The 26,382-nt window shown below is 42.7% G+C and overlaps 1 protein-coding gene across 6 annotated transcripts in view; it reads right to left on the bottom strand.

The window, feature by feature from the left end:
- The window catches only part of MCTP2 (multiple C2 and transmembrane domain containing 2), a 237,312-nt gene that overhangs the window by 106,264 nt on the left and 104,666 nt on the right, over positions 1 to 26,382 (bottom strand). For 4 of the 6 annotated variants that reach the window (XM_019460153.2, XM_019460154.2, XM_019460150.2 and 1 more), the window contains 4 exons: positions 18,277 to 18,441; positions 15,940 to 16,070; positions 5,224 to 5,410; positions 2,535 to 2,628 (listed from right to left, as the gene is read on the bottom strand). In XM_019460153.2, the coding sequence (XP_019315698.2) occupies positions 2,535 to 2,628; positions 5,224 to 5,410; positions 15,940 to 16,070; positions 18,277 to 18,441 (577 nt within the window). Of the gene's footprint in view, positions 1 to 2,534; positions 2,629 to 5,223; positions 5,411 to 15,939; positions 16,071 to 18,276; positions 18,854 to 26,382 lie in introns of those variants that run through there. The other 2 variants (XM_019460156.2, XM_019460157.2) reach the window with 2 other exon arrangements.

Raw genomic sequence — 26,382 nt, 5'->3', positions numbered from 1 at the left:
AACTTTTAATGCATTGCAGTTAGTTCCTACAGATTCAAAAACACGCGACTACAGACAGAATTTTTGAAAATGTTGTTCTAAGGCATGAATGAGTTCTTGTGTTTGTGACGTTTCCTGAGACATCAGCAATCATAGATTCAAAAAGTACTATATTGAAACATTCAGACTGAAGCGAAAATAATCGGCTCCAGAAAACTAGTAGATACTCTAAATGTGCTGTAGTGATCATTAAACTACTAATGTCAAAGGCACATGTGAAATGGGTGAATTAAGTGTTTTCATAAACTGGAAAAAGTTTTAAAGAAAGGAAAGTTTGGGGCGCCTGGATGGCTCAGTTGGTTAAGCGTCCGACTTCGGCTCAGGTCATGATCTCACAGTTCATGAGTCTGAACTCTCACGTCGGGCTCTGTGCTGACGGCTCAGAGCCTGGAGCCTGCTTTGGAGTCTGTGTCTCCTCTCTCTCTGCCCCTCCCCCGCTTGTGCTCTGTCTCTGTCTCTGTCTCTCTCTTTCAAATATAAACAAACATTAAATTAAAAAAAAAAAAAAAAATAGAGGTGCCTGGGTGGCTCGGTTAAGTGTAGGACTTCAGCTCAAGTCACGACCTCGTGGCTCGTGAGTTCGAGCCCCACGTCAGGCTCTGTGCTGACAGCTCAGACCCTAGAGTCTGCTTCGGATTCTGTGTCTCCCCCTCTCTCTGCCTCTCCCATACTCATGCTCTGTCTCTCTCTGTCTCTTAATAATAAGTACACATGAAATTTTTTTTTAATTTTAAAAAAAGGTTTTTTATTTAAACTTTCTTAAGAAAGGAAAATTTCTAAATCAATTATGAGACTATAAACATTTGCAACTAAATTAATGAATGTTCGAAGTAGTCATTTGAATATTTCATCTTTAACCCCCCAAATTCTTTAATTCATATTGGCCAAAATACCATTTTTGGATCTTCTCGCTGGGTATTTCCTTAAGATCAACATCACCTTATTTTCCGTGGCTTACACAGCAATAATTTCTATTGGTTCATTTTTTGAGGGAGGGGAAGGAGAAGTCCTTTACAAAAAACAACTACGTTTATATTTTCCATCATTTTTGTAATATACAGTGCTTAAAGTTAAAATCATTTTTTTCTGGGGCAGCTGGCTCAGGCCATGATCTCACAGCTTGTGAGTTCGAGCCCTGCATAGGGCTCTGTGCTGACAGCTGGGAGTCTGGAGCCTGCTTTGGATTCTGTATCCCCTTCTCTTGCTGCCCCTCCCCTGCTCATGCTCTGTCTCTATCTCTCAAAAATAAATAAATGTTAAAAATAATAAAATAAAATAAAATAAAATAAAATAAAATAAAATAAAATAAAAATTCTTTTTTCCAAAGTTGGATCTTCCTCACCCTCAGTCTCAAAAGTTGAGGTGACTGTCACATAGAACTTTCTGTGTAGAAGAGAGTAGACCACATTCTAAAAATAGGAGATGAATGGGTCCTTCAATACCTCGTCCACGCAGAAAACCATGCTGTAAAATATTCTTTGTATTTATCAATTTTCTTGGTAAATAGCACTTGCCATATCGTGTCTGAACTGCTAGCACAATGGGTTAATTTGGCAATCAGAGGAGAGTCTCCCTCCGAGCAGACATTGGAATGTCTGTATTACTCTCCTCATAGTTCAGCATAACTCAGCACAAAGCATGTCTGCTCTATCTCTGTCTCAAATTTCAAGTTCGTGGGGCACCTGGGTGGCTCAGTCAGTTGGGTGCCTGACTTCAGCTCAGGTCATGATCTCTCGGTCCGTGAGTTCGAGCCCCGCGTCGGGCTCTGTGCTGACAGCTTGGAGCCTGGAGCCTGTTTCGGATTCTGTGTCTCCCTCTCTCTGCCCCTCCCCCACGTGTGCTCTGTCTCCCTCTGTCTCAAAAATAAACATTAAAAAAAAATTTTTTTTAAAGAAAGAAAATTATTTGAAAAAAAACGATTTTGTGAAAAAGGTTCATTAAGTGGAAAAAAAAACCTGCTTAAATGCATCTTTTTTTTTTTCTTCTATTACTCTATTTGGGTTTTTTGTTTGTTTGTTTTCAAATGTTTTATTTAAGTTCTAGTTAGGGACCGTAGAGTGTTACCTTGATTTCAGGAGTAGAATCCCGTGATTCATCCCTTACATACAACACCCAGTGCTCATCACAGCAAGTGCCCTCCTTAATATATGAAAGAGCATAATGGCTGTGTGTATACGCTTTCGCTCATGAAGACATTTAGTTTTATTATTTTTTTCTTTAGTTTTTAAGTTGATTTATTGATGAGAAATAGCATGAGTGGGGGAGGGGCAGAGACAGAACACAGAATCCGAAGCAGGCTCCGGGCTCTGAGCTCTCATCACAGAGCCCGACACGGGGCCTGAACTCCCGAGACCAGGAGATCATGACCTGAGCCGAAGCCGGACGCTTAACCAACTGAGCCACCCAGGCGCCCCATGAAGACATTTTGCTTTGTCATCGGATCACTTCAAAGCGGGAAATAAATAAAAATGAAAATGAATTAAAAATGTTTATACCTGAGAAATCCGCTGCTAAGAGATCTACTGCCTTTAAGACCTTCACTTGTAAAATGCCGACGTCCTTCATATCTTTCAGGGAATTCTGTAAGCACTAAGGGGGAGCAAAGTAGATTATGCATGAGAATGACTTTCTAGTATACTATTTAATGCCATAAAGTCCTACAGAAGTACATTCTAGATTTATCATCACCTTTCTCGTGCAAAGCTTAGAAAAGTTCCAAAGTGCATTATGTCAATGGGGCAGTTAGGCATTCATAGCAACCAATTAAAAGGGACTTCAGAATAAACCAATTATAACAGACACACAATCTACTCTTAACATCGCCCCCACTGATGGCACAGATATCCCAAAATGTGGTACATCTCTCTCTTTTTTTTTTTTTTCATTTTTCATTCTCTTCTTCCCCTTCTTTCTCTTGATTAAAAGTTTTAAATCACTCGAAAAGGCAACATTATTCTGACCTCGTTAGTACAAAATTTATGGATACCAGAGGACCCAACTTGGACCCTTTGCAGATACTTATTACTACTGGAAAGAGAGCTGGGATGGAAAGAGAGTGCGTTTTCTGGTTCACGTTTTAGCCACCTCATTAAATTAAACATTGAGCATGTAGTACCACCCTGTATTCACACTTATTTTATTTTTCAGTTTGCATGAGCCAATGCTTGAAAATCCTTAAGAATTATGCATATCGCAGGGGGGCCTGGGTGGCTCAGTCAGTTAAGCTTCCGACTTTGGCTCAGGACATGATCTCACGGTCCATGAGTTCGAGCCCCGTGTCGGGCTCTGCTGACAGCCCAGAACCTGGAGCCCGCTTCGGATTCTGTGTCTCCCTCTCTCTCTGCCCCTCCCCTACTCATGCTCTGTCTCTCTGTCTCTCAAAAATGAATAAATGTTTTAAAAAACTAAAAAAAAAAAGAATTATGTATATTGCATGGATAGCAATATTTCGGTATCTCTGTACACGGCATCCTTCCGAAATGGTGCATGAGAGAGATAAGCGGATAAAGTATCTCTGCATGCCTCCAGAATACAGTTGCTGAAAAGATGCTGCTTTAAAACTTTTGGATATAATATTTCCGCTATCATTGTATCATTTGCTAAAAACCTGTGATAAGGAGGCCTTGGGGATTTATGGGAGGATAGTAAAATCCTTGTTATTTAGACATTTCAGGATAGAATAACAGTAACTTAATAATAGTTCAGGTGTGCCTAACTTACTACACATCATTTCTACGCACTTGTGAAAGTTGTTTCTGCTGTGCATTTCCAACCTAAAGAAAAAAAAAACCAACACAAAAACCCAAAAAACAAAACAAAACCTGCAGTTTTTAAGCTAGTTTAAAATATTTTAATCTAAATGAAAACATTTGAAATAAATACTTTTACTGTTTAAATGTGAAAATGCCTTCAGTACGATCTAGTCTCGCAAGCTAAAACTCAAGAAGTCTGGAACTTGTGTTTTTGACATGGCCTTCTTTCCCTCTAACACGCTGCCCAGCTCTTTAGCTGAAAACACACAAAAAAATTTCTATTTTGATGAGCCTCTTAAAACCCATTTTCCATTAGTACTCTTCAAATCCTGAAGCATTATTCAAAGCAGCCAGGATGATCTTACCTAAAATCACCTTATAAATACATGACCCTCCTTGTGAATTTGGTTAAGTTTGGTAATTTCTCCATGGGGAAGTCCAGGGGAAAGTTTTCAGTTTTATCATCAAATTTTCATACGCTTGACTGAAGTCATCAAAGAATATTAATAGTGGATTTTGTAGAAACTCCTCTAGAACAGGCCAACCTGGCACAAAGTCCGCATCGACCATAAGATGTGTGGTTGGGTTTTGTACTCCCGAAGATAAAGAATTATTCAATTAATCAATACACCTCACAGTGAAGGATTTTGGAGGCCCTACAGTTAACGCTGAGAATAATATTCCCATTAAATAGGGATTCTTCTTTGCTTCATTTTCGTGTTGTTCTTCTAAAACATGCCTTTCATGTGCGGCCATAAGACAAACGTATTGATTTACAAAGAAGACGGGATAAAAACAGAATGCAAATAAGGACACCTAGAAAGCCCGAGTACAGAAAATAAATGAAGAGCAACGAAGCCATTGGATTTAAAAATGCTGAGTGGACTTGGAAGCGCATTGCAACTACTCAGGCAAAAATCACACACTGCCATCATTATCCAGGGTAGTACAGAACACCATTCTGTGCCTGTCCGGGGCTTTGCGTTGCTTTATGAGACAGAAGCACTTTCTCACTCGATTCTCAGAGGTTCTGGAAAGGTGGGTGTAACATAGCCAACCTGATGGCTGGTAGAAAAAGAAAAAAAAAAAAAGGCTATTTCGATGAACTTCTATTAAAATTCGTTTTTACATATGTAGGCATGCTAAACAAGTTTGCCTCCTTGTGGATTTCAACGTTCTCCGAAGAGTTTCTGAACGCTGAAAATTCAAAACACCATTTTCGGCTTTCAAAACAGCAAAGCCTAATCGACTTTCACCTTCTCGCTAATGCATTAACCTCTCGATCTGATGTCTTGTTTTATGAGACATGCCATTAAACTTTGGACAAAGATCTCTTTTCATGCATTTTTTTTTTCTCTTAATTCATAGACTTTGTTTCAACCCCAAAGCCGAGGTGGTGGGGAGCAGCGGGGTGGCGAGGCAAAGCACTCACATATCGCTGGGCAATCTGCTTTCTCTCGCTGGGGTCTGCTAAGGGGCACACGCACAGATCAGAGACGGAGACTCCAGCACAGGGAGTGAGCGTGATCAACATCAGGAGGGCCCCCAGGCAGCTCTCCAGGGGCAGCTCCAAGCAGTTGGCTTGCTTCAGAGGCAGCGCTGCGATATCCACTTTACACCTGGAAACGTTGTAGGAACCAGAGAACGAAAAGGGATTACCTCCTGGCCGCTGCTGGCCTCCCAAAGCACCCGATTTTTATTTCATCATCCCCCAAACCCCACTCCCTCTCGGCATGCGTTTCTTGAGCGGTGAAGGTCACAGGGGCTCCCTGGCTCATAATTCTCACTCCCAGCCTAACACACCCTAAGGTTAAGGGGGGCGGGGAGGGGGGGAGACGTAATGAAACCAAAGAGAAGGCAACACAGAGGGGATGGCAGGTGGAAAAAAGAGGCAGATCTATGCCACATGAGGTCTGCCGGAAGACCATGAGCTCAAGAAGTAGGAAGAAAAAAGTTCCAAGGTCAAGCATTGCGGGGGAGGGCTCTAGCCGGCTTCTCTGCGTGGCGTCTTTCGCCAGCAAAGAAAATAAATGGTCGCGGTTGAAAAAAAGGGAGAAAAGACCAAAGAAGTGAAAGTGGCAGAGGGCTCACTGGAGAAACCATTTGCTTCCCGAGAAATGCCAACTGGTGAGTTTTTATTTAAAGCAACGTGTTAAGGTGTTTTCCTAATAGGCACGGTTCCACAGGGTTTCCCCAGGTGGACTGCTCTTGGACAAATGGAGCATGAAATGCTGTTGACTGATCCCATTTCGGCAACACTGCCAGGAAAAGGCTTCACCCATCTGCTATGAATTGCATGTTTTCCGTCTCTCAACAGCCAATGTTCTGGCGATGCTGGAAACCTCAAACACATTTATATACAGAAACAAACACCAAAAAGGAGGGCTGAGGTGCTAAGCCATTTATTTGCTTTAACACTGACAACTCTGGGTTTGGCTGGACCACACCCGCTTTGTTTACGCACAGGTGGATGAAAAAGGTAGGGTCGAGTCGAGGAAGGAAGGGTACGCAGTGGTAGTTCCCACTTCTAATACGTGTGTGCGCGCCCGTGTGTGTTAATTCTCATTTTCCCTCCATAGTTATTGAGCGAGATGAATATTCAAGACTGTATAAAGGAATCCCTGCCTCTCACAACGTGGCACAACGATAAATCGATGGATTCTTAGCCTAAATCTTGAATGGACTTTGCATGTTTGCAGATGGTTCGAAATAGGTAAACTTACCCAGCACATAAAGCAATGACAATTTTGAGCCACATGATATATAATGAGTGCCGGTTTCATCAATTGGAAACCTTGCAATCTCTTCCCAAGTAAAGAGAAAAATATCAGTAATATTAAAATTCTATACCAGGTCTGACTACAGAATAAAATATATATGTTAATACTGATACGTACCTAAAATTAAATAGGTGTGGATAATTTATTTCCTAATTTCCAAACGCGATTCCAGTTTTGAGAAGGGATGGCAATTAGAGCTTTTGCATGTAATAAATTCAAGTGTATCTACCAGAGACACATTAGAGAAAAATGTCTTTTTAAATAATCCTCTCTGCTCTGAATCAAAACTTTTTTTTGTGGCAATAAAGAACCTTTGAAAGTTTGCTACCGTGAAAATGGGGGTTACTAAATATTTGTCTTTCATAAGCAAGTATGTAAATGGAGAATTAATTTGGCTTGGAAGGAAAGAAATGTCAAGTGCTTTATAACGAAGCCTTTTCTACAAAAATACCCACAAATGTTTAACCAATGTAGTAGTTGCACATCTGCTTAGGAGTACTTTGCAAAGCATTATTTTACATCGTTTTTTTGTTTTTTTTTTGCACTTCCATTGAATAAAGCTCTTTCTTGTGGAAAGAGAAATGACCCAAATTTGGCAGAGTTTTTTCTGGTGGTCGCTTTCGTCAGTCCAAATTAGCAATAACCTATTTATGGAACATTCATCTTAATATCATTACTGATGACAATTTATTTTCATCCTTTGAATTTTACCTTCCTGTTAATAGCGGCGGCTTTGTTTTTTGAACAACCGGAAGTTACTTGGAGACGAGAGGCAAATTAGGGGCCAAAAATGGCACATCATTAGGCGACGATAAAATTTCTCTTCGGTAATTCCAAACCGAACCTTACGTTAATTCTAAAAAGTCATCTACAAAGACTGTGAACAGCGTTAGCATGTTTATAATAACTGCAAACTCTCACACTGCCTGTTGCAAGGCACAACTCATTGGAATAGAGCAGTTTATTAAACAAATGTCGAATCACGTACCAGACAAAGTGCAAAGTAGGCACTGGGTTTCTTCTTAGAGAATACACATCTCCACAAACTTTTTAGGCCTTTCTGTCCCCCGTGAAACTTTTGCACCTACCCCATTTCGAAACATTCTTTGGATGGTGAAGACAGAACACATACGTGAAGACAGCCCCGCCTATTTTAGATAAAAGAGTCCTATACAGTCTACATGCCCAATTAGCTAATGAGTGGGGTTAGCCAAATACTTACTTTTATTTCCATAGTGATTTAAAAGAACAAATTAAATTGATAGATCACCATCATGTCAATCATAATTAAACACTGATCCTTCTGCACCGGGGTTATGACCCAGCCTCTTGGGGTCCCTGCCCCATTATGCAAATTGATATCTTAAGAATTAAGAATGAATTTACATCTACCCTCTCTCTAGTGTGAACAACTAGCTCCCATATAAAGATGACGTTTGGGGCCGGGGTGAGGGGGAGGGAGAGGCGTCTGGGGGGCTCAGTTGGATAGGCGCCCGGCTTTAGCCCAGGTCATGATCCTGTGGTTCGTGGGTTCGAGGCCCGCGTCGGGCTCTGTGCTGACAGCTCAGAGGCTGCTTCGGATTCCGTGTCTCCCTCTGTCTCTGTCCCTCCCCTGCTCATATTCTGCCTCTCTCAAAAATAAATAAACATTTTTAAAAAATTACAAAAAATAAAAAAAACATGACTTTTTCAATTTTTTAAAGTAGGTTCCACACCCAACATGGGGCCTGAAATCAAACCCTGAGATCAAGGGTCATGTGCTCTACCTACTGAGCTAGCCAGGCACCCCGTCTAAAGAGGACTTTCTATAAACTTTCTGCAACTGAATTGCCCTCTTCCTCTCTTCTACCCACCTGGCTTTCACATTTATTTCCACATTCTGGAAGAAAGGAGGAAAGCTGGGGGTAAGAAGAAATGAATTCCATACAAGAACCTGTCCTCTATTTTACTCTGTTCCAACCTTAGCCCACGTTGTTCCAGCTGATCCTCATGTCTGAAGTAGAATCAGAAGCTCTGGAGATTAGCCAGAGGCTGGAAGAATTATTTATATTAACGCCAAGCCAGGAAGGAGTTACTGTATTATCAGCAAAAGCAGGAGAAAAAAAAAATTACAAAGGGGACTTGTCTTATGCAAACTGGTGCAGCCACTGTGGAAAACTATGGATGTTCCTCAAAAAGTTACAAAGAGAGCTACCTTATGGTCCAGCAATGGGACTACTGTAGATTTTTCCAAAGAATACAAGAAAACTAATGCAAAGGGATACCTGCAAACCTATGTTTGTAGCAGCATTATTTATAATAAGCCAAGATATGGAAGCAACGCAAGTGTCCATCAACTGATGAATAAAGATGATGTGAAATATGTATGTTATATATATACACACACACACACACACATATATGTGTGTGTGTATTATATGTTATGTATATATGTTATATATATGTAATATATGTTATATATGTGATATGATATATATGTGATATATGTTATGTATATGTTATATATGTGTGGTATATGTTATATATGTGATATATATGTTATATATAATATATATGTGTTATATATGTGATACATATGTTATATATAATATATATGTGTTATATATGTGATATATGTTATATACATATTTATGTTTATATATACACATACACATATATGTCAGCCATAAAGAGGAATGGAATCTTGCCTTTTGCAACGACATGGATGGATGTAGAGAGTATCATGTTAAGTGAAATAAGTCAAATACCATATGGTTTCACTCATATGTGGACCTTAAGAAACACAAAATAAACTAGCAAAGGAAAAGAGAGACAAATCAATATATACCCTTAATAATACAGAATAAACTGATGGTTACCAGAGGAGAGGTGGGGCGGGGGGGGGGATCGGTGAACGAGGTGATGGGGATTAAGGAGGGATCTTATCCCGATGAACACTGGGTGATGTACAGAAGTACTGAATTACTGTAGTGGACATGTGAGACTGCTATAACGCTCGATGTTAACTCACTGGAATTCCAACAAAGACTTCAAAAAAAAAATAAATACAAAATAAAAAGGATTTGTCTTTCCGAATTGCAGATATTATCACAATACTCTCTGAGCCTCCCGAAGAAAGAGAAGTTACTGTGTGAACAAAATATCTTTTTTTTTTTTTTCCTTAGGATTGGGTGAACAAAACACTTTTTTTTTTTTTTTAGGTTCAAGTGAAGATAAGTACTCTGAAATCTAAAATCATTAAGACAGAAAAAAATCTGAAATACTTTCATCGAAGACATTTTTAACATAAAAAAAACCTTGAAAGGAGCATTTAGGTCGTGTCTTCTATTTTCTAAAGGGTTTCCGATTTAGGACATTAGGGTCGTGTCTTCTATTTTCTAAAGGTATTTCCCTGAGAAAATACCGTAATGTTTAGTTGGTCTCTTAATTCTCTCTTGGTGCTACTGAAGCTTTCCAGAATCTGGCGTTCTTTCCCCAGGCTTTCTTTATCTGCGTAGCTCCCTGTTAGGGGCGGAGTGCACCAGGAGCCTCCAGGAATGCTAGGGAATAAATTCAGCCCAGCTTTCTGGGCAAATTAAAATACCATCCACCGCTCCTCCCTTCTTTCTCATTCTTATAAACACTGCAGACTCACTGTCTAATTCCAGAATTTTACAAGGACGGTTATGTATTGGTTTCCCTTCCATTTTGTAGCCTCTAAATTTCTTCCCCAACTACACAAATGGCAACATTTTCAGAGCATTTATGAAAGCTTAGCTTACTAGTATATATGCAAATTTTCTTTGAAAAATAAACTCAGTTTTCAGATAGATGGTCTAAATGGCTCTCGTAGAATGAACTGGCTCAATTATCACACCAACTAATAAGTAATAAATAATAGGCACCTAAACTATTTTTTTCTATAAAGGGCCAGAAAGTAAATATTTGAAGTCTATGGGCCATGTGGTCTTTGCTGAACCTACTCAACTCCCCTTGCAGCGTGAAAGCAGTAATAGACAATGTAAACAAATGAACAAGGCTGGTAGTTGATAAAACTTTATTCGAAAACAAGTATCCATCTGGATTTGGCCCACGGGCCCTAGTTTGCTGACCAGTGATCTACAGAAATGTTAATAATTTGGCCTATGGTGAATTACACCAATGTTAGTATTTTAAAATTTTACAAGGTTGGTTGCCGACGATCCAGACACACTGACAGGTCATCAGGGAAACTGACCTAAAAATAATTTGTAAAGCCTTGCGTTTAACTCACCATAGCCCAAGAAACTGTGGCCAAACATATCCAATGACACCCTTGTTAATAAATCGGACCCAGCAATAAAGCTTATAAAATTGCTGTCTGTTGGGAACAATGTGGAAAACACATACTCAGAGCATCTACGTGATTAATGAGCACTGGCAAATTTCTGGCCCTGTGGCGTCATGTGTGACCTCACACACAAGAGAAGTGCCTGTGTTAGGACAGTGTTCTTCCTCCAATCTCCTGGTCAGGCCAACCCGCCATCTTTAGAGGCTGCCAGCTCAGACCTCTGTCCATCCAGGGAGCTGCTCCCTCCCTCCCCCAAGTCACTGCCTGCTCACATGCAGCCGCCCCAGAACTTTATAGGGTCTGAGGACAGCACTATATCCATCACTGTACCGTCTTCCACTGAATCCTCAGCACTTTGTAGGCCATCTGGTACATGACGGGCTCTCTGTTGAATAGAGCGAACGAACAAACAAACGAAGGCCAGTGGCACAAGGAAACTCAAAGTCAAAAAATCCAAATGACAAAGGCAGTGGTTTTTTTTGTTGTTGCTGTTGTAATGAAATCCTGTGCATCCCTCTACATGAGAAAAGGACGGCAATAAATATATTTCCTAGGTGCTTCTCAGATTGAAAAGTCTATGTTTCTCCTCACCTGAAGAAAATGACGACTCAATTACTATTTTTTTCCCTCTGCAACAGGCATGTGTAGTAAAGCTTTCCTCTAGCCCACAGGCGTATAATGTGCTGATTTAGCACTGTTTCTGACCTCCTGTTCCTGTCTTTCTCCATTAATCCCACAGCATTTTAATGTTTTAATTCAACACATCATTTTGCCGTATCAGTCAGTCGAACCTGCTCAAGTTTCAGTTGCCATGATAGCTTTTAACCTCTTATTCATTACCACAATTCCTTGTTTTATATTACAGACTGGTCAGCTTTTAACTTAAATGCAAGGGGCAGAAAAGAGTGCTGTAGTTTTAAAAGCTGTAAATCTCAGAGGCTAAGGAAGGGGGTGAACAGGAAGAAAACGGTGAATGTGTCAAGCCTGGCTGTAAAAGCAGATCAATGACATGCGGTGCAATTTGTCCGGAGAAATATTCCAGCCCCGGTTCTCTATGGCATCAGCGTCACTAATAAACCAGTACAATGTTAGCACCACTTTCCAAGGCACCATGCGGGGCCGAGGGCTGCCTCTGAGGCAGCCCAGTTGAAAGGGACTCGCACGTTCTCCTTCTTGACTTTTCAAAACCCAGTGAAGCCTAGAATATTCTGTCATAATGAGTTAATCTCTAAAGCCGCCTTGAACTGTAAAATACACTTTCAGAAAACAAAAGGATTATTTTGAAATGGCCCAGGTTTACAATGGGATGACCTATATGTATACTCTTGCCATCTTGGTTAAAAGTTGGAGCAGGTTCAACTGAGAAATAAAGTTCAACTTTATTTCTTACTCCCCTGAAAAGTTCACTGTCTCTGGACCATTGATGGCCTTTAAAATCAGAGACTGTTGTTTTGTTTTGTGTTGTGTCGTGTTGCTTTTTTGGTGTTTTTGTCTGCTTTTTTTTTTCCGTTTTGTTTTGTTTTGTTTGTGCTCTTGGACAAACAGTGGAGTTAGTAGCTACCATGGTCCAGAGGGCATTGGATCTGTTCAAACACCTTTATCTCACCAGCCTTGAACCCCCCCCCTTGGGTTAACTTGTGGCTCAGTTAGACTGAGAAGACTCTGAGAAGAGTCTCAGAAGACTGCAGAGGAAGCCTCGTACAAGAGGATTTCGGAAAGCTCCAGGTGACTTAGGAGATCCTGGCGGTGGCTGGCCATCAGGCAGGCCCATGTCTGAACCACGATCAAGCTAGCAACCCACCAAGGCCAAGGCCAATGCCATGGCTCAATCCTTTGGTCAACAGATGTCCTTTACATCAAGTCCTTGAAGATAGCCCCTATTCCCTGCAAACTTCTACAAAAAGTTTCAAAAATTGTCTATACTGTTTTTGAGATATATATATATGTATATATATATATATTCGATATATATATTCATATATACATGACTTTTACTATCCATATTTCTTTTTCTTAAATCGCATAAGTTTAGTTGCGAACGTTGCGGGGAACGTTTGAGGAAAATCTCAAAATCAATCTCAAAAAGAATTTCCGCAGAGAGGCCACGTGGGGCTTTCAAGTACTAGCATCAAGGTGTGATCCAAAAACAAAATACGCGACAGATCTTCACAGACGTTCATGACTCATTCACACTGTCAGAGAGCTTCCTCATGCAAAAAGGTATTTCCCCAGCCCTGGGAGATGAAACAACTGAGCCTTCCAAGGACGACAACGACAACAAAATGAAACGAGAAGGAAAGAAGCGTGAAATTGAAAGTAAGGAGGACCCGTATGTAACAGGTCCGGGGTGTGCCCATGCCGGCCCCACTTCCTGTTTGACTCTGAGGAACAGGAGATATTTTAGGGGAGGTCTGTCACCCCACCTGGAAGTTGGCTTCAGGGTAATGCTGCGTAGTCAGCTCCCAAGAGATACCTTTGCTACCGTTTGTACCTCAGCAGAGGGAAAAGGGAAAGGATACCAAAAGAAGCCTTTAAAAGCCATGAAGAGGAAGGAGGTCATGACCCCCAGGCCAAGTACATGGCTAAGTGGCAAACAGGAAATCGCTAAAATAAATAGATACTCAAATGACAAAACATAGACTACATTGGACATTCTACATGGTTTTTCGTGGCCACGAAGAAACTCAATACTCATTTGGCAAAGCACTTCCTGTTGTGTGAAGGAAACATGGCAGCACAGCGATGGGTGAGGCGAGAGGGCATTATTCCTGGCACCTCCTAAAATAACACGCTTGCCATTCATCACTGGAAACCCAAATTCCCACCACTCAGGTGGCACTTTGGGACACGGGATCCTCTATCCGGGCACTGACGTAACCAATCCTTGCTCCCTGGGCCAACACGAAGTTTCTGGGGCTCCTAACCATGAGCATTGGGAGGGCACTGGTAATGTCACAGCGGTGACAAGTGTCAGAAGTAGTGGGGAACGTCAGAAGTGCCTCAGTTACCCTGTGTGGGTGCAGGAAGGAGAGACAAGAGCGGGCTAAAGTCATCCGACGGGTAATATCTGCAAAATGACCAGGGGGAGACCTCCTGCGGGAGCCGGAGGGTGACAGGACCTAGTCTGCTATCCGAAAGCACCAACCAAAACCACGAGGTTGGCAATAAAGCAATGGCGGCCAGCTGTGGGCTCAGCAGAGTGTTGGGGACAAGAGGGCCACATGAAGCCCTGCAACCCGGGCTGTGCCCCAGGGAGGCTGGAAGAGCTGAGGTCTCAACTGGTGACATGCTGTTCCCCCGGGGGGTGTCTGGATACGTGTGATGGAATGTGGATGTGCCGTGTGTATATCTCCCACACAACCACTGGGGAGAGAGACGAGTATCCGGAATCAGGTGGGTGAGAGCCAGATTTCCTAAACCTCCTGCAACATGCCGGACAGTCCCCCGGGACACGGTACTTCCACTGAGAAAACACCAGAGGAATGTTCCGTGGGTACCAAACTCGCCACCCGTCTACCTCAGGAGAGCTGCTGAGGAGGGATGGGGCGACGGCAGGAAGATCCAACGCTCTGTGTGCCAGACACTGCTCAGTATTTTACGCAGAAAAAGCAGTGAGAGGACTTTCCCTCAGTCTGAACCCCAATGCAGACGACAGGCAAGGGCTGAGCTGCTCTGGCTTCACGACAGAGGTTTTAGCAGACTCTCCGTTCTCCAAGGGCCGAGCCCCAGGCACCTCTCTGAACCCAAGGTTCCGGAGTCCTTGGTTTGGAAAAGATGACAAATAGCTGTTGAGAGTCCTTTGCATGCTTACATTCGAGATTTAAGATCTGCGTACACATTGTACCGGGGTGAAGAATCGGGATGAAAAATTGGATACGGGATGAACACAAGGCAGGGATTTGGTGGAAAGAAATCGGTCTTGGAAAACACAGACTCCTAGCCCTGGCACCTGCTGCTCTGAAGTCCACAACCAAGTCATTTGTAAACCTCTTGCATTCTGTCCCCTCATCTACGAAAGGAGAATAATGCTGCCAACCTGCAGGGCTATTTGAAACATCAGAGATGATGTATGCTTCCACCGCGATGTCCACCGTACTTACCACGGGCCAGCCACAGTGCAGGCACAGTCTCACTTAATGGCGTTACTACAAGCCAGAAGAAAGCCGTAACAGTCATAGCATCGCTGGTTACGGGAGGGTGAGAGCCCCAATGGAGTTGGGAGGGTGCAAAGGAAAGAGACGGTAGAATACAGAAAGTCGGCTCAACAGATTTCATGACGGTTTGCCACACAGCTCATGAAGGACACTGAAAGGTCTCCCATCGTTTGAGACACCGCGGCTGATATTCTTACTAAATTGTAGGGTATTTTACTAAGTATCAAAACCAAAATTAGAGGGCACGCTGGAAATTTACACAGTTGATTACTGAACAGTGCAGGGGTCACGCGCGCTGATGACCCCGCACAGTCAAAAATAGCTTTTCACTTCCCCCCAAACTCAACTACTAAATCAGCCCCCTGTTGCCCAGCAGCCTTACCGACAGTACAAACAATTAACACATAACTTTGTATATTATCGGTGTCAGACACTGTATTCCCACAATAAAGTTAGCTAGAGAAAAGGAAAACGTTCTTGTAAAAAATCCTAAGGAAGAGAAAAGACGCTTAGTGTACTGTATTTATTGGAAAAAAAAAATGCATGTTTAAGTGGACCCACGCAGTTCAACGCGTGATGTTCAAGGGCCATATGCATAACCATTTCGCAGATTGTCTGAAATGGCCCGGTGTCTTTTTTTTTTTTTTTTTTTTTTTAGAGAATTTCCAACACATAACGATTTTCTTCTGTTTTAATCAATATTAAATGGCATTTACCAGTTAAAACAAAAACAAAAACAAAACCTTTTCCCCAGGTTAGGGTCCAGCTGACTTATGACTCCCGGGGTGGGGAGATGAGGTTTCGACTCTAAGCCCACACAGATCAAGACATTGTCTCTGAGCAGCTCCATGCAGATGCGAGCTGCCCACGCGTCTCCCACGAGTTAGAAAGCAGAGCAGACTCACGTGCCCAGACGTTCCTCGTGCTTTCTGCTGTCCTTTCCCCACACTTCAATGTCCAAAATGCCCATCCTGTCAGAGAAGTAGTGAAAGTCAAACTGTTCCCGCCACTGCGGATTTGCACTCTTACACAGTGTCTAGAAAACATGCGGTTATGATATTTACTTTCTCAAAATGCCATTCGTCGCTAAAGCAGCTACATACACATACATGTCATTGCTAAACGGCAGGAAGTCATGGCGATGGGCCTCCCCCCCCGAGAAAGCTAAACTTTCCGTTTGGGAACGAAAGGGACCTTGGGGGTTCTGGAATTGGCAAAACATCGCTACCCTCTTAGCTCACCCCCCAGATCCGACAATTTCTCCAGCAAGTTAAAAAAGAGTAACCCCACAAGGAATTACCCCACCAGGAACCATAAATTATATAGGTATTATATACACGGAAAACACATCTCAGTAGACATTTACAGTTGCTCCCTCTCCCAAAAGAGACTACGGATTGGTGAACCGGATGCAAGTAACATTTTTATTAGTGCATCCACTCAGTGCTGGCCTAAGGAGTATATAAATTAGCAGTTTGTGGTGTTAATTAACATCTGTCCGATGCCTTGCGTGCAAAACCCGTAACTTGCACATTTCAGTCCGAGTTTCCTGAATCCGGTCACTCGAGTGTGAAAGACTAAGAAGCCTCACGGCTGCCACACCGCGAGATGAAGCAGGGTGGTGTGAAAACTCCACAAGTGTTTCTGTGTTCTCCGATCGTGTGTGTTTGATCAGTTAGCAGCATTTTTGCTTTTGTCTCATTTACGTCGAGATTCGATTTGTGACTAAAAATCGGCAAGAATGCCGGGCACTGACTTATCAGGCTCTAGAGTCAACTATGAAATCCTAGAAATCCTAGCGCCAAACTATTACCGCCAGGGGAATCAGGGATAACTCGGATGTCGGCTGTAGCCCACATCACGTATTATCATTTCAGCTGTTTTTTGCATTGAGCTTAATATATCAGCTCACAGAATTTAGAAACCACGGAAAAAAAGAAACTCAACCACACAAATTAAATGTGATATTCCTCAAGGGGGCAGGTAGCAAATGCTGGACTAATTCTGCACTTCACCTTAGCCCGGGGGGGGGGGGGGGGGCTGAGCGTACTTAGCGATGAATAATTTTTCTTATAAATCCTTAGCCTGACCCTGGCTGGCTACAGGAACCTTCGTGGAGAGATGTGTTCACTCTGGCTACGTTCACTGTAAGGTACAGCCTGAAACTAGCTGGTTAAAATAAATGTCTGCATATTTCGGCTGTTAACCCGCCCCTGATTTTTCATATTTTTCAAAAATGATTCTCCAGTGTGAGCTTTAATTCTTTACTCCTTGTGGTGGGGTAAATGATGTTTAATGTTTGATTTTGCACTTAAAAGTATACAGCAGAGACCAACTTCTGCTCCCTAAATCATTTTCCAATTGCACATATCTTCATCTGTTACGGACTCTACACTGGAAAGCCCGAATTGCAAATATCCTCGGGTCTATTTTCAAAAGCTTCTACCAATGTTTTGTTTGGTTTGCATTTTTTTTTTCCATGTAGCTTTTGGCAAGTGACTTAACTTTCAAGTACCCTCGTTCCCCCAATCCATAAAACTTAGGAAATATTCCTGTCTGACAGTTATGTAAAACGAATTAATTACCATGGTTTGGAGACTATGGTTTTTGAAATAAAAACCACGCCAAATTACTAAGATTAAAAATTAAGTGGAATTTGTTTCGGGAGAAGAAGATGATTGATTTTTAAAGGCGGCTACAAATGCCATTACTTTTGTTCAAAAAAAAAAAAAATCACTAATACTTTAAAAACAAAATCACAAAAAAACCCCACAACAAATGTCTGTCTATTTTGGGTGTTAATACCTACAAGTAAGAGAAAGCAAAAAGTAGATGGTTTTGAGAACTTTTTACTTTTCTCAAATGTTTTCATATAAATATATTACACTATTATTTTTGTAGGATTTTGAAAATATTTGGTTATCCCTTTCCTGCAATCTATGAAACAACAGCTTGCTTATTTTCAAAACAAAAATAAATCAATGCATCCAAATCTATTATTTCATAAGCTTTCTCTAGCACCAGTTAACTACATTAAAATAAATTATGCTAAGCAACCAAATAGGTATACCAATTGGCTTCAGTTATAGATTATTTTGTGGCCTGGGATGCTCCTAACACTGTTACGAGGGCGAAAAATAAAATTCTCCTCTTCTTGTGAAATTTAGAGTGGAAAACATTTTTTTTTTCAGTCCTTTTATTACAAAAGGTATGCTTCTTCCTAAGGAATTGACAGAACTTACCTTACTCTTATACCTCTGGTCTCCCAGTTTTAACTGGACAAACATTTCTGTCATGCTTCCTCCTGATACATTCTTCCCTTCCAACAAGGTTATACTTATAATCCCATTCCACAGTTGGTTCTTTTTCAAGGACTCTGAGAGTCGCAAGTTGCGTATCAAAGAGGACTAAAGCAAAGAAAGAAGAGGACAGATCAACGTGCTGATAATTCCTGAGTGTGACTTTGGTGATCACAGAAATTCCAGCTCTCAGTATGGGGATCAGGAATCGCCCTCCCTAGCTGCTGAAAGTGTTACTCGTCTTCGGGATTTGGCCAACCTGCAGGCACAGTTATGTGGTTTCCTTCTCCAGCCCTGGACTTCTAAAGTATAGTGAAGGATGATTAGGAACAACGCTTGGATTTGGCCCTGGCCTATCCTCCCACCCAGATGCGCTCCGTGGTAGGAATCCTTCAGCTATTTTAATAGAAGGAAGGGAAGAAAGGCATTCTGGGAACAGAGAGACAGGAGCGAGGCATTGCTTTGCAGGGAAACAAAATACCTCTGGGCATTTAGCAATAATGGTTTTGAATTTATCCTTCACACTCCAATCTGTCCACACTTCCCTTTATTCCTTGGGCTGCTCCTAAAATGCCCAACACCACAGTGAGATGCACAACTCCAGATACAGCCTGGAAGCAGCCAGCCAGGCAAATGCGCTTTGCAGATCTGCAGGGAGGGGAAGGACGTATAACGTCCTTAGCACGGCGCCTGGGATCCAGTAGAGATTGGGTAACTCTTAACTTCTTTGTTTTTTTTTTTTCTCCTTTTCTAAATTATACTACTCATGCACACTCACACACACCCTAAACAGAATGTAGAGGAGAGCAAACAGCCCCGATTATTAAATTATAACGAGGACACGCACACTTTATTTTTAATTTCCACTATGGAAATTTCCAAACACGCACAAAGGCAGAGAGCATGGTATGTAAATCTCCACGTGCGGATCCATCTGATTCCACGTTTCGCCCATCTGACTTCATCTAGCCCTTGACTCTCTTTCTCGGGCTGAAAGAGTTGAAAGCAAAACCCGTATGTGTTTTTACAGAAGCGCCCTGCCGTGACCACATTCAACACAGATAACCGTAATTCCCTTAATATCGTTAGACACCCAGCACAGAGTCACATTTCCCTGAAGGTCTCCACCGTGTCTTTTTTTATGGTTGGTTTGCCTGCATGAGGATCCCCACCCGATCCGCACGCCGCACTGAGCTGGGGGAGTTGATCTACGTTCGCCGCTCGATCCGTGAAATGGCACGAGCAGAGGCGGGCGTATTTGAAGGAGAAATAAATGGACTGGAGAATGTAAATGGCATAAAGTAGCATAGTAAAGCCGTGAATCTCTAACACTATATATTCGTTCCTGTCATCTACTCAATACATCTTCGAGATCATTCAGACACCAATTCGCTCGGACACCAGTTAGTCACAATTTATCACAACAAATGGTATGTCAGAACCGTATTAATTATATACCAGCTTACCTCATCCAACACGTTACTCCACCAGTCTTAACAAATGGTGCGGCAACAAGCCACCAAGCATTTGATCATTTTATGACGACCTTAAGCAAAGCACATTCAAGGAAGTCTACACTCTCAAGCTTCACATCTGCGCTGCTCTTCTCTTAAAATGCACACACACACACACACGCACGCACGCACGCACGCATGAGTTTTGGAGGTGCTGAGACAGAGCAGGGAGGGGGCAAGGGAAAATAATTCATTTTAAAAAGAAAAAAAAAATCCCTCTCCTCTGGAGAACATGAACGATTCTTTCGGAAGTTCTATTTCCAGTTTGGTTGTGGAGAGAATATATTCAATAAAAAAAGCCTTATGAAAGTATTAAAGTCAAGCGATTTCATGTTAATTAAACACAACACACGCCGACACAGTACATCAACAGACACATATACAAACATATATGCGTATGTGTTCATAAATTTATATTTGAGCATATAGATGTGGATACACCGAGTACATTTTATAGCTTATTAAGCACACGGGCTGAAAACTTCTATCTTTAAAAGGAAAATGAGATTTTGATTCATATATCCGGCTACAATTCCCTTTTTTTTTTTTTCTTTTTTCTTCTTAAAGTTTGACTTGCCAACCAACAAGCTAAAGCATGACCTGTCCCATGGCCATGCTTCAAAGTTCCGACAGATATATTCCTCCCTAAACACTGCAACTATTTCAAAATCCTTTTTATAAAGAAGGGAGTAATGTCCACATGGGATCAAAGGGCATCCTCCAGTCTGGCAATTGCCTAAGAAAAATGGCAGGGCTTCCATGAAATATGCCCTAAAATAATTTTGTGGCTTGGTATGTCCTAATTTCAAATTGGATGTTTATCTTGGAAAGGCTTCTATCTAACTTGTCCATAAAACAGCCCCACTTAGCTCTATGAGCTCTGTGAAAATGGAATCCAAAGCTGGTTATTAAGAGGGCCGAGAGATAGGTTCCATATGGCGGAACAGCATGGGAGGGCAAGGCTAAGGCCTACATCAGGCGCGGCTTGGCTGGATCTCCTGATCTATCCACGACACTCGTTGCATTACAGCATAACATCTGGATTATTGCTTGTAATGTCCCTGGGAAATATCCACTTTCCATCAAAGCCTTTATCTATCTCAGTTGGACTTTGAACATTTTAGTATTTAACGCAGTCATGTTTGATGTGACGGACTTGCTCTTTGCTGTCCAAGATTTTTTTTTTTCTCCTCACTAAAGGCAGGGTAGGAGAAGTGAGCTATTTATTGCGGAGTTCACAGACAGAAAAGAACACAAGGCCTTTATTCTACGTATTTCGCCCTCAATCTTTTCTGCAAAACCTGCTTTCAGGTGATGTCCAAATAAAGTTGCACATCTACGAACAACATATTCTGGAGTGTGTGTGTGTGTGTGTGTGTGCTTTAAAGAAGTCTCGTAATTACTTTAACATGTGTCTTCAGCCTTGGGGCAAGTGATGAGGCCTCAGACCAGGGCTGATGGGGGAGAGGCGGGTACTGTCCGGACCATCCTGTGTACTCTCTGATGCAGGGCCCGGCTCCCCAAATCTGCTGTGCTCTTGGAACAATCCCTTTCTCCCCCCAATAAATCCACTCCTCTGCACTCACCCTGTTAGCTCCATAGCTCAGGTTTTCACGTCTGTGCCTGAGCCCATAAGTGAAATTTGTCATCTTAATGCAGCCTGGAATGTGAAGGGAGACAAGGAAATGACCCATCAAAGGAGAAGCCCACCCCACCTGAGCTGAAACAAACACCAGGAGATAGAGCAAAGTTTCTGGGTCCTGACCCTAATTTCTCAGCCGACATAAAGGATAAAATATAGTACATCAGGGTTTTGCTATTTTTCTCCTTCCTCCCAAAGGGATCAGAACCTTTTACTATTTCTATGTTGTTTCATTCATAGGCTCTCTCTCTCTTCCTTGGCCCCCCACCCCACCAAATCCACACCCTTCTTCTGGACAGAAATCATAACTTCCATCTGAAGCACACACGTTCGTTATTACTGGTGAATACGAGGTATGATACTTATTTTTTTATTTATTTATGTTTTAATTTTAGAGAGAGAGTGTGTGCACGAGAGTGGGGGAGAGGGAAGGAAGGACAAAGAGAGAGAGAGAGAGAGAGAGAGAGAGAGAGAGAGAATCTCAGGCAGGCTCCATGCTCCATGTAAAGCACGACTCAGAGTTCCATCCGACGACCTTGGGACCATGACTTGAACTGAAATCAAGAGTCGAACACTCAACCAAATGAGCCACCAAGGTGCCCCTGAGGTTCAATATTTAACTTTGAAACGGACTGACTTTCAGAAAAAATGAAAAGCTGCAGAAACAATTCACTTCCGGGTCATGACAATCCCGGGGACAAGGAAGGAAGGGGGGGAAAAAAGAGAACAGGACTGAAGGTAAGAGCTGTGGACCTTCCACTCCCAACAGGCGGAGAATCTTCACAAGTTTCTGATCCAGGAATAGGCTCTCAAAACAGAGAATGGATTGTCATTCCTGGGACATAGAAAATGGATTACAGCTTAGCCACATCCATTATTTAAGGATTTGGGCCAAGTGGCATGCCGGGAAGATGGAGACATGGGCTCTGGTCTCTTGGCATGGCTGCGAAAGAAAACCCAGAAATGACAGGCCTGTCAGCCAAGTGCCTCCTCTCTGTCGTGAGCCAGGAAGAACGGCAAGGAGGTTAAGAGTTAAGAAAGAGCTTGGAAGGAGTAGCATGCCGTCCGGGAGCCGGGGCCACAGCCTGTAGTCATCAAAAGCAACATTACAGCTAGCTGTGCCCCTCTCCGGAACACACTATGCTGACGGATACCGCAAAGCCATTATCCGAAGTACTCCCTTGGGTATGACAAAACACCAAAAAAAAATTTTTGTTAAGAGACAGAAATGAAAAAGAAGGGCAGGGCAAAAATATTTTCTCAAGATTGTTCTAGGAAGGCATACCCAACTAGCTGTCAAATATCGTGTGGGTAACTTTTCTACCGTCTCAGTTACTGGAGTCTAGAAACACGTGTTCCAACGCTGCCGATGGGTCCTATTTCGACTCTCATTAATTCGTTTCCCTAAGTCACTGTGAGAAAGGAGGTATCAGTGGAAACAAATGCACAGGGGGAAAAAAAAGTCGCTAACTTTGTAAGCAAAATGAACAACACAACAGGATTCGACTCTGCTGGGCATTGCTTAAGAAAAGCTAAGGGAGAACATTCAGTCTATAAAAGGTTCCCCTGAAATATTCCTTCCAAGCATTTTTAACATGTAAAACAACTGTTCATTGTCAACAGCTTTTATGGCATGACATGAGAAGGTCCATACATGCATCCAGCAGGCTCCCAGAGAAGCTCCTTCTTGGCGGCTTCTTATATCATCCGAAGAGGATGCTGTGGGCATAAATTCTCCTAGAACTACACAAAAATCTTTGCCTAAGGATATAAAGAAAGCCTTTTAAATCTCCCACGTGGACATGGACCATGAGATTTATATTTGTATGGGAAAACTAGATTATAGTCCCGAGGATAATGAATAATCTGTAGGTTGTACAGACATATTAGCTGTAAAAGTTTTATAGGAGATTTAACATTTTTTTTTCATTGCAAAGTATCACTGCTCTGTTTTTGCACTTAAAAATAAGAATTAGATTAAGATTAAAAACAAAAAAAACGATCAAGTCTATAAATACCCACTTCTTAGGGCTTAGGACCAGGAAAATGTTTCTAATGCATTTCTTCCTATCACTGAAAAAGAAAAGAAAAGGGGAGCCTGGGTGAGCAGTTGGCTGAGTGCCCGACTCTTGGTTTCAGCTCAGGTCATGATCCCAGGGTCATGGGATTGAGCCCCATGTTGGGTTCCATGCTAAACGTGGAGCCTGCTTGGGATTCTCCCCCCGCGCCTGCCTCTCTCTCTCTCTCTCTCTCCCCCCTTTTGCCCCTCTCCCCACTCATGTGTTCTGTCTCTAAAATAAATAAAATAAAATAAAGTGATTCAACAAGATTTTCTTTTTCACCCTAACCTCTAAGAAGCTCAAAGTTAAATGTTGTGCTCACATGTAATAACACCCATTATCTAGTATTTCTGGATTCACATGTGTCACCCTGCTGGCCTTCCCTTTTCTGTTCCATATTTCTGTGTCTCTCCTTCACTTAAAATACTTCAAGGGCGGGGCACCTGGGTGGCTCAGTACTGAACTTTGGCTCAGATCAGGATCTCATGGTTCATGAATTCAAGCCCTGCGTTGGGCCCTGGGCTGACAGATTGGAGCTCAGAGCCTGGAGTTTGATACGGATTCTGTGTCTCTCTCTCTCTCTCTCTCTCTCTCTCTCTCTCTCTCCCCCTCCCCCACTTGTGCTCCGTCTCTCTCAATAATAAACAAACATTTAAAAAATTAAAACATAAACAAATAAAGTAAATAAAACAAATAAAAAATAAAATACCTCAAGGGCACCCCTATTCAGGACTTCCGTACCTCGCGGTTCTCAATCAAACGTGCTTCAGAATCCCCTGGAAGGATTACAGAAAGATTGCGGGGGGCCCCATCCCCAGAGTTTCTGATTCAAGAGGTCTGAAATGTTGGTGGGGTAGCCGTGGGGGGGGGCGGGTCACAAATTCTCATTTCTAACAATTTCCAGGTGATACCGATGCTGCTCCATTTTGAAACCCCAACTGGTTGAAGCCTGATAATAAGTTCATCAGACCACTTGCCGTGGACCACACTATTTTATACTATCCTATCTCCATTCACTTCTTCCTCCCTCTCATTTGGTTAAGATTCCCTGCAGTCCTCCTCTGAAAGCTTGCTCTGTCTCCAGCACTCAGCCCACCTTGGAGCCTAGGAAAAGGTCTGACCGTGCCCTCTGAATACCCCTCCCTCCCTTCTCTCAAGTCTCCCGCTGACTGGGCAGTCACCACGGCTAAGTCCCGTTCATCTGTGAATCCTCAGGACGTGCTCAGTGAGAAGGTTTCGGCTGAAGTGGATTCTCACGTGAAAAGTTTAGGAAGGCAGTGGCTCTGTTTTTCTGGTCTAGAGCACACACAGGGTTTGAGAGTGCCAACAGATCCGGGGCCTTACCTGAGCACGACCGAGGCCCCCAGAAATGAGGACGATCCCTAGAGATCATTCTGCCCAGGGTAATGCTGACCTTGACTTCACAGCAAGGCAGCAGAGGCATCAGGGTTAAGATATTCAGCATTGGGCCCATGCCCAATAGATGACAGATAGATAGATAGACAGACAGACAAGCAGACAGACACAGACATTCAGACAAGTAAATTAGGTTAAAGAGATATAGATATATTAGACAGATTCGATTAGAAAGATAGATAGGTAGAGATAGTTACCTAAATTTAGAGACTACCTTCCAGAAGTCCTAGATGTCAGACATAAACAGAAGGAGAGGGCACCTGGGTGGCTCAGTCGGTTAAGCGTCCAACTTCGGCTCACTTCATGATCTCACAGCTCATGAATTCGAGCCCCACATCGGGTTCCGTGCTGATAGCTCAGGGCCTGGAGCCTGCTTCGGATTCTGTGTCTCCCTCTCTGGCTCTCTGCCCCTCCCCCGCTCATGCTCTCTATCACTCAAAAATGAATAAACACTCAAAAAAATTTTTTTAATAAAATAAACAGAGGGACAGATTGAGCAAAAAGGAGAAAAAAAGGAAAGCAGAAAAAGGGAAAGAAGGCAGGGAGGATAAAACCTAAATTCACGCAGAACCATCATCATGTGATTCATGATATTGACAAAGTAACGACCATTCTAAAAGTACCCAAAAAAGCCAAAAGCAAAGGCTTTGCCTGATAGGCTGTATCCGAATCCACCAGAAAGAGAAAACCATTCCTGGGACTGAAGGTGGAGGGAATATCGTGCAGAGAACAGGTGCGGGACGGCCGAGAGACCAAAGAGGCAACGCTGAGAATACCTAAGGTAAGCAACAAAAAAGGACAGCCTAACCCTCCTCGGGCTGGAGTGGGAGGAAGACAAACTTTCCCTGCCAAGGTCCAGAGAGTAAGAATTTAGGCTTCAGGCCGCTAGGTCTCTGTCCCAACTACAATACTCTGTCACTGCCAGTTAGAGACGACGCCTACACAGGTGCACACCGCTGTGTTACAGCGTGGCTTGCGAAAACAGACACAGGGCTGGCTTCCGCCGTCAGGGCTGAACTTCTGCAAACCCGGGACTGGCCAGGCAAGAAGAGTCAATACCAGGATCAGGCTCACCCTGAAGCCATAGCAGGTCTAAGGGCAAATGAAAAATGCAGCCCGTGTCGAAGACCCCACGTGAAATAGAAGGCAAAAGGAGAGATGACCGTGGAAATTCTCCCACCCTGTAGTCTCCTACCAATTCCAGCTGGAAGCCACCTGGCAGGGGAACCTAGAAAACGTATCCTGTGGTTATCAGCCCCTGGAATAACAGGAACAAAGACAGAAGAAGAGGACGCTGAACAGCCCCCAAAATGGCACCATTGGCCAACTGATTTCATGCAGAAGAAAAAAAAAGTCACACTGGCCCAGGTCGTGTCTCTTCCCTCCGATCGCGGACCCACAACTGCATGAAACAGTG

Source organism: Panthera pardus, unplaced genomic scaffold (genome assembly GCF_024362965.1).
Source record: "Panthera pardus isolate Hobbes unplaced genomic scaffold, ASM2436296v1 HiC_scaffold_24, whole genome shotgun sequence".
Taxonomy (NCBI): domain Eukaryota; kingdom Metazoa; phylum Chordata; class Mammalia; order Carnivora; family Felidae; genus Panthera; species Panthera pardus.
The sequence above is the reverse complement of the archived record's forward strand: the minus strand, read 5'-3'. Positions and strand labels throughout refer to the sequence as shown.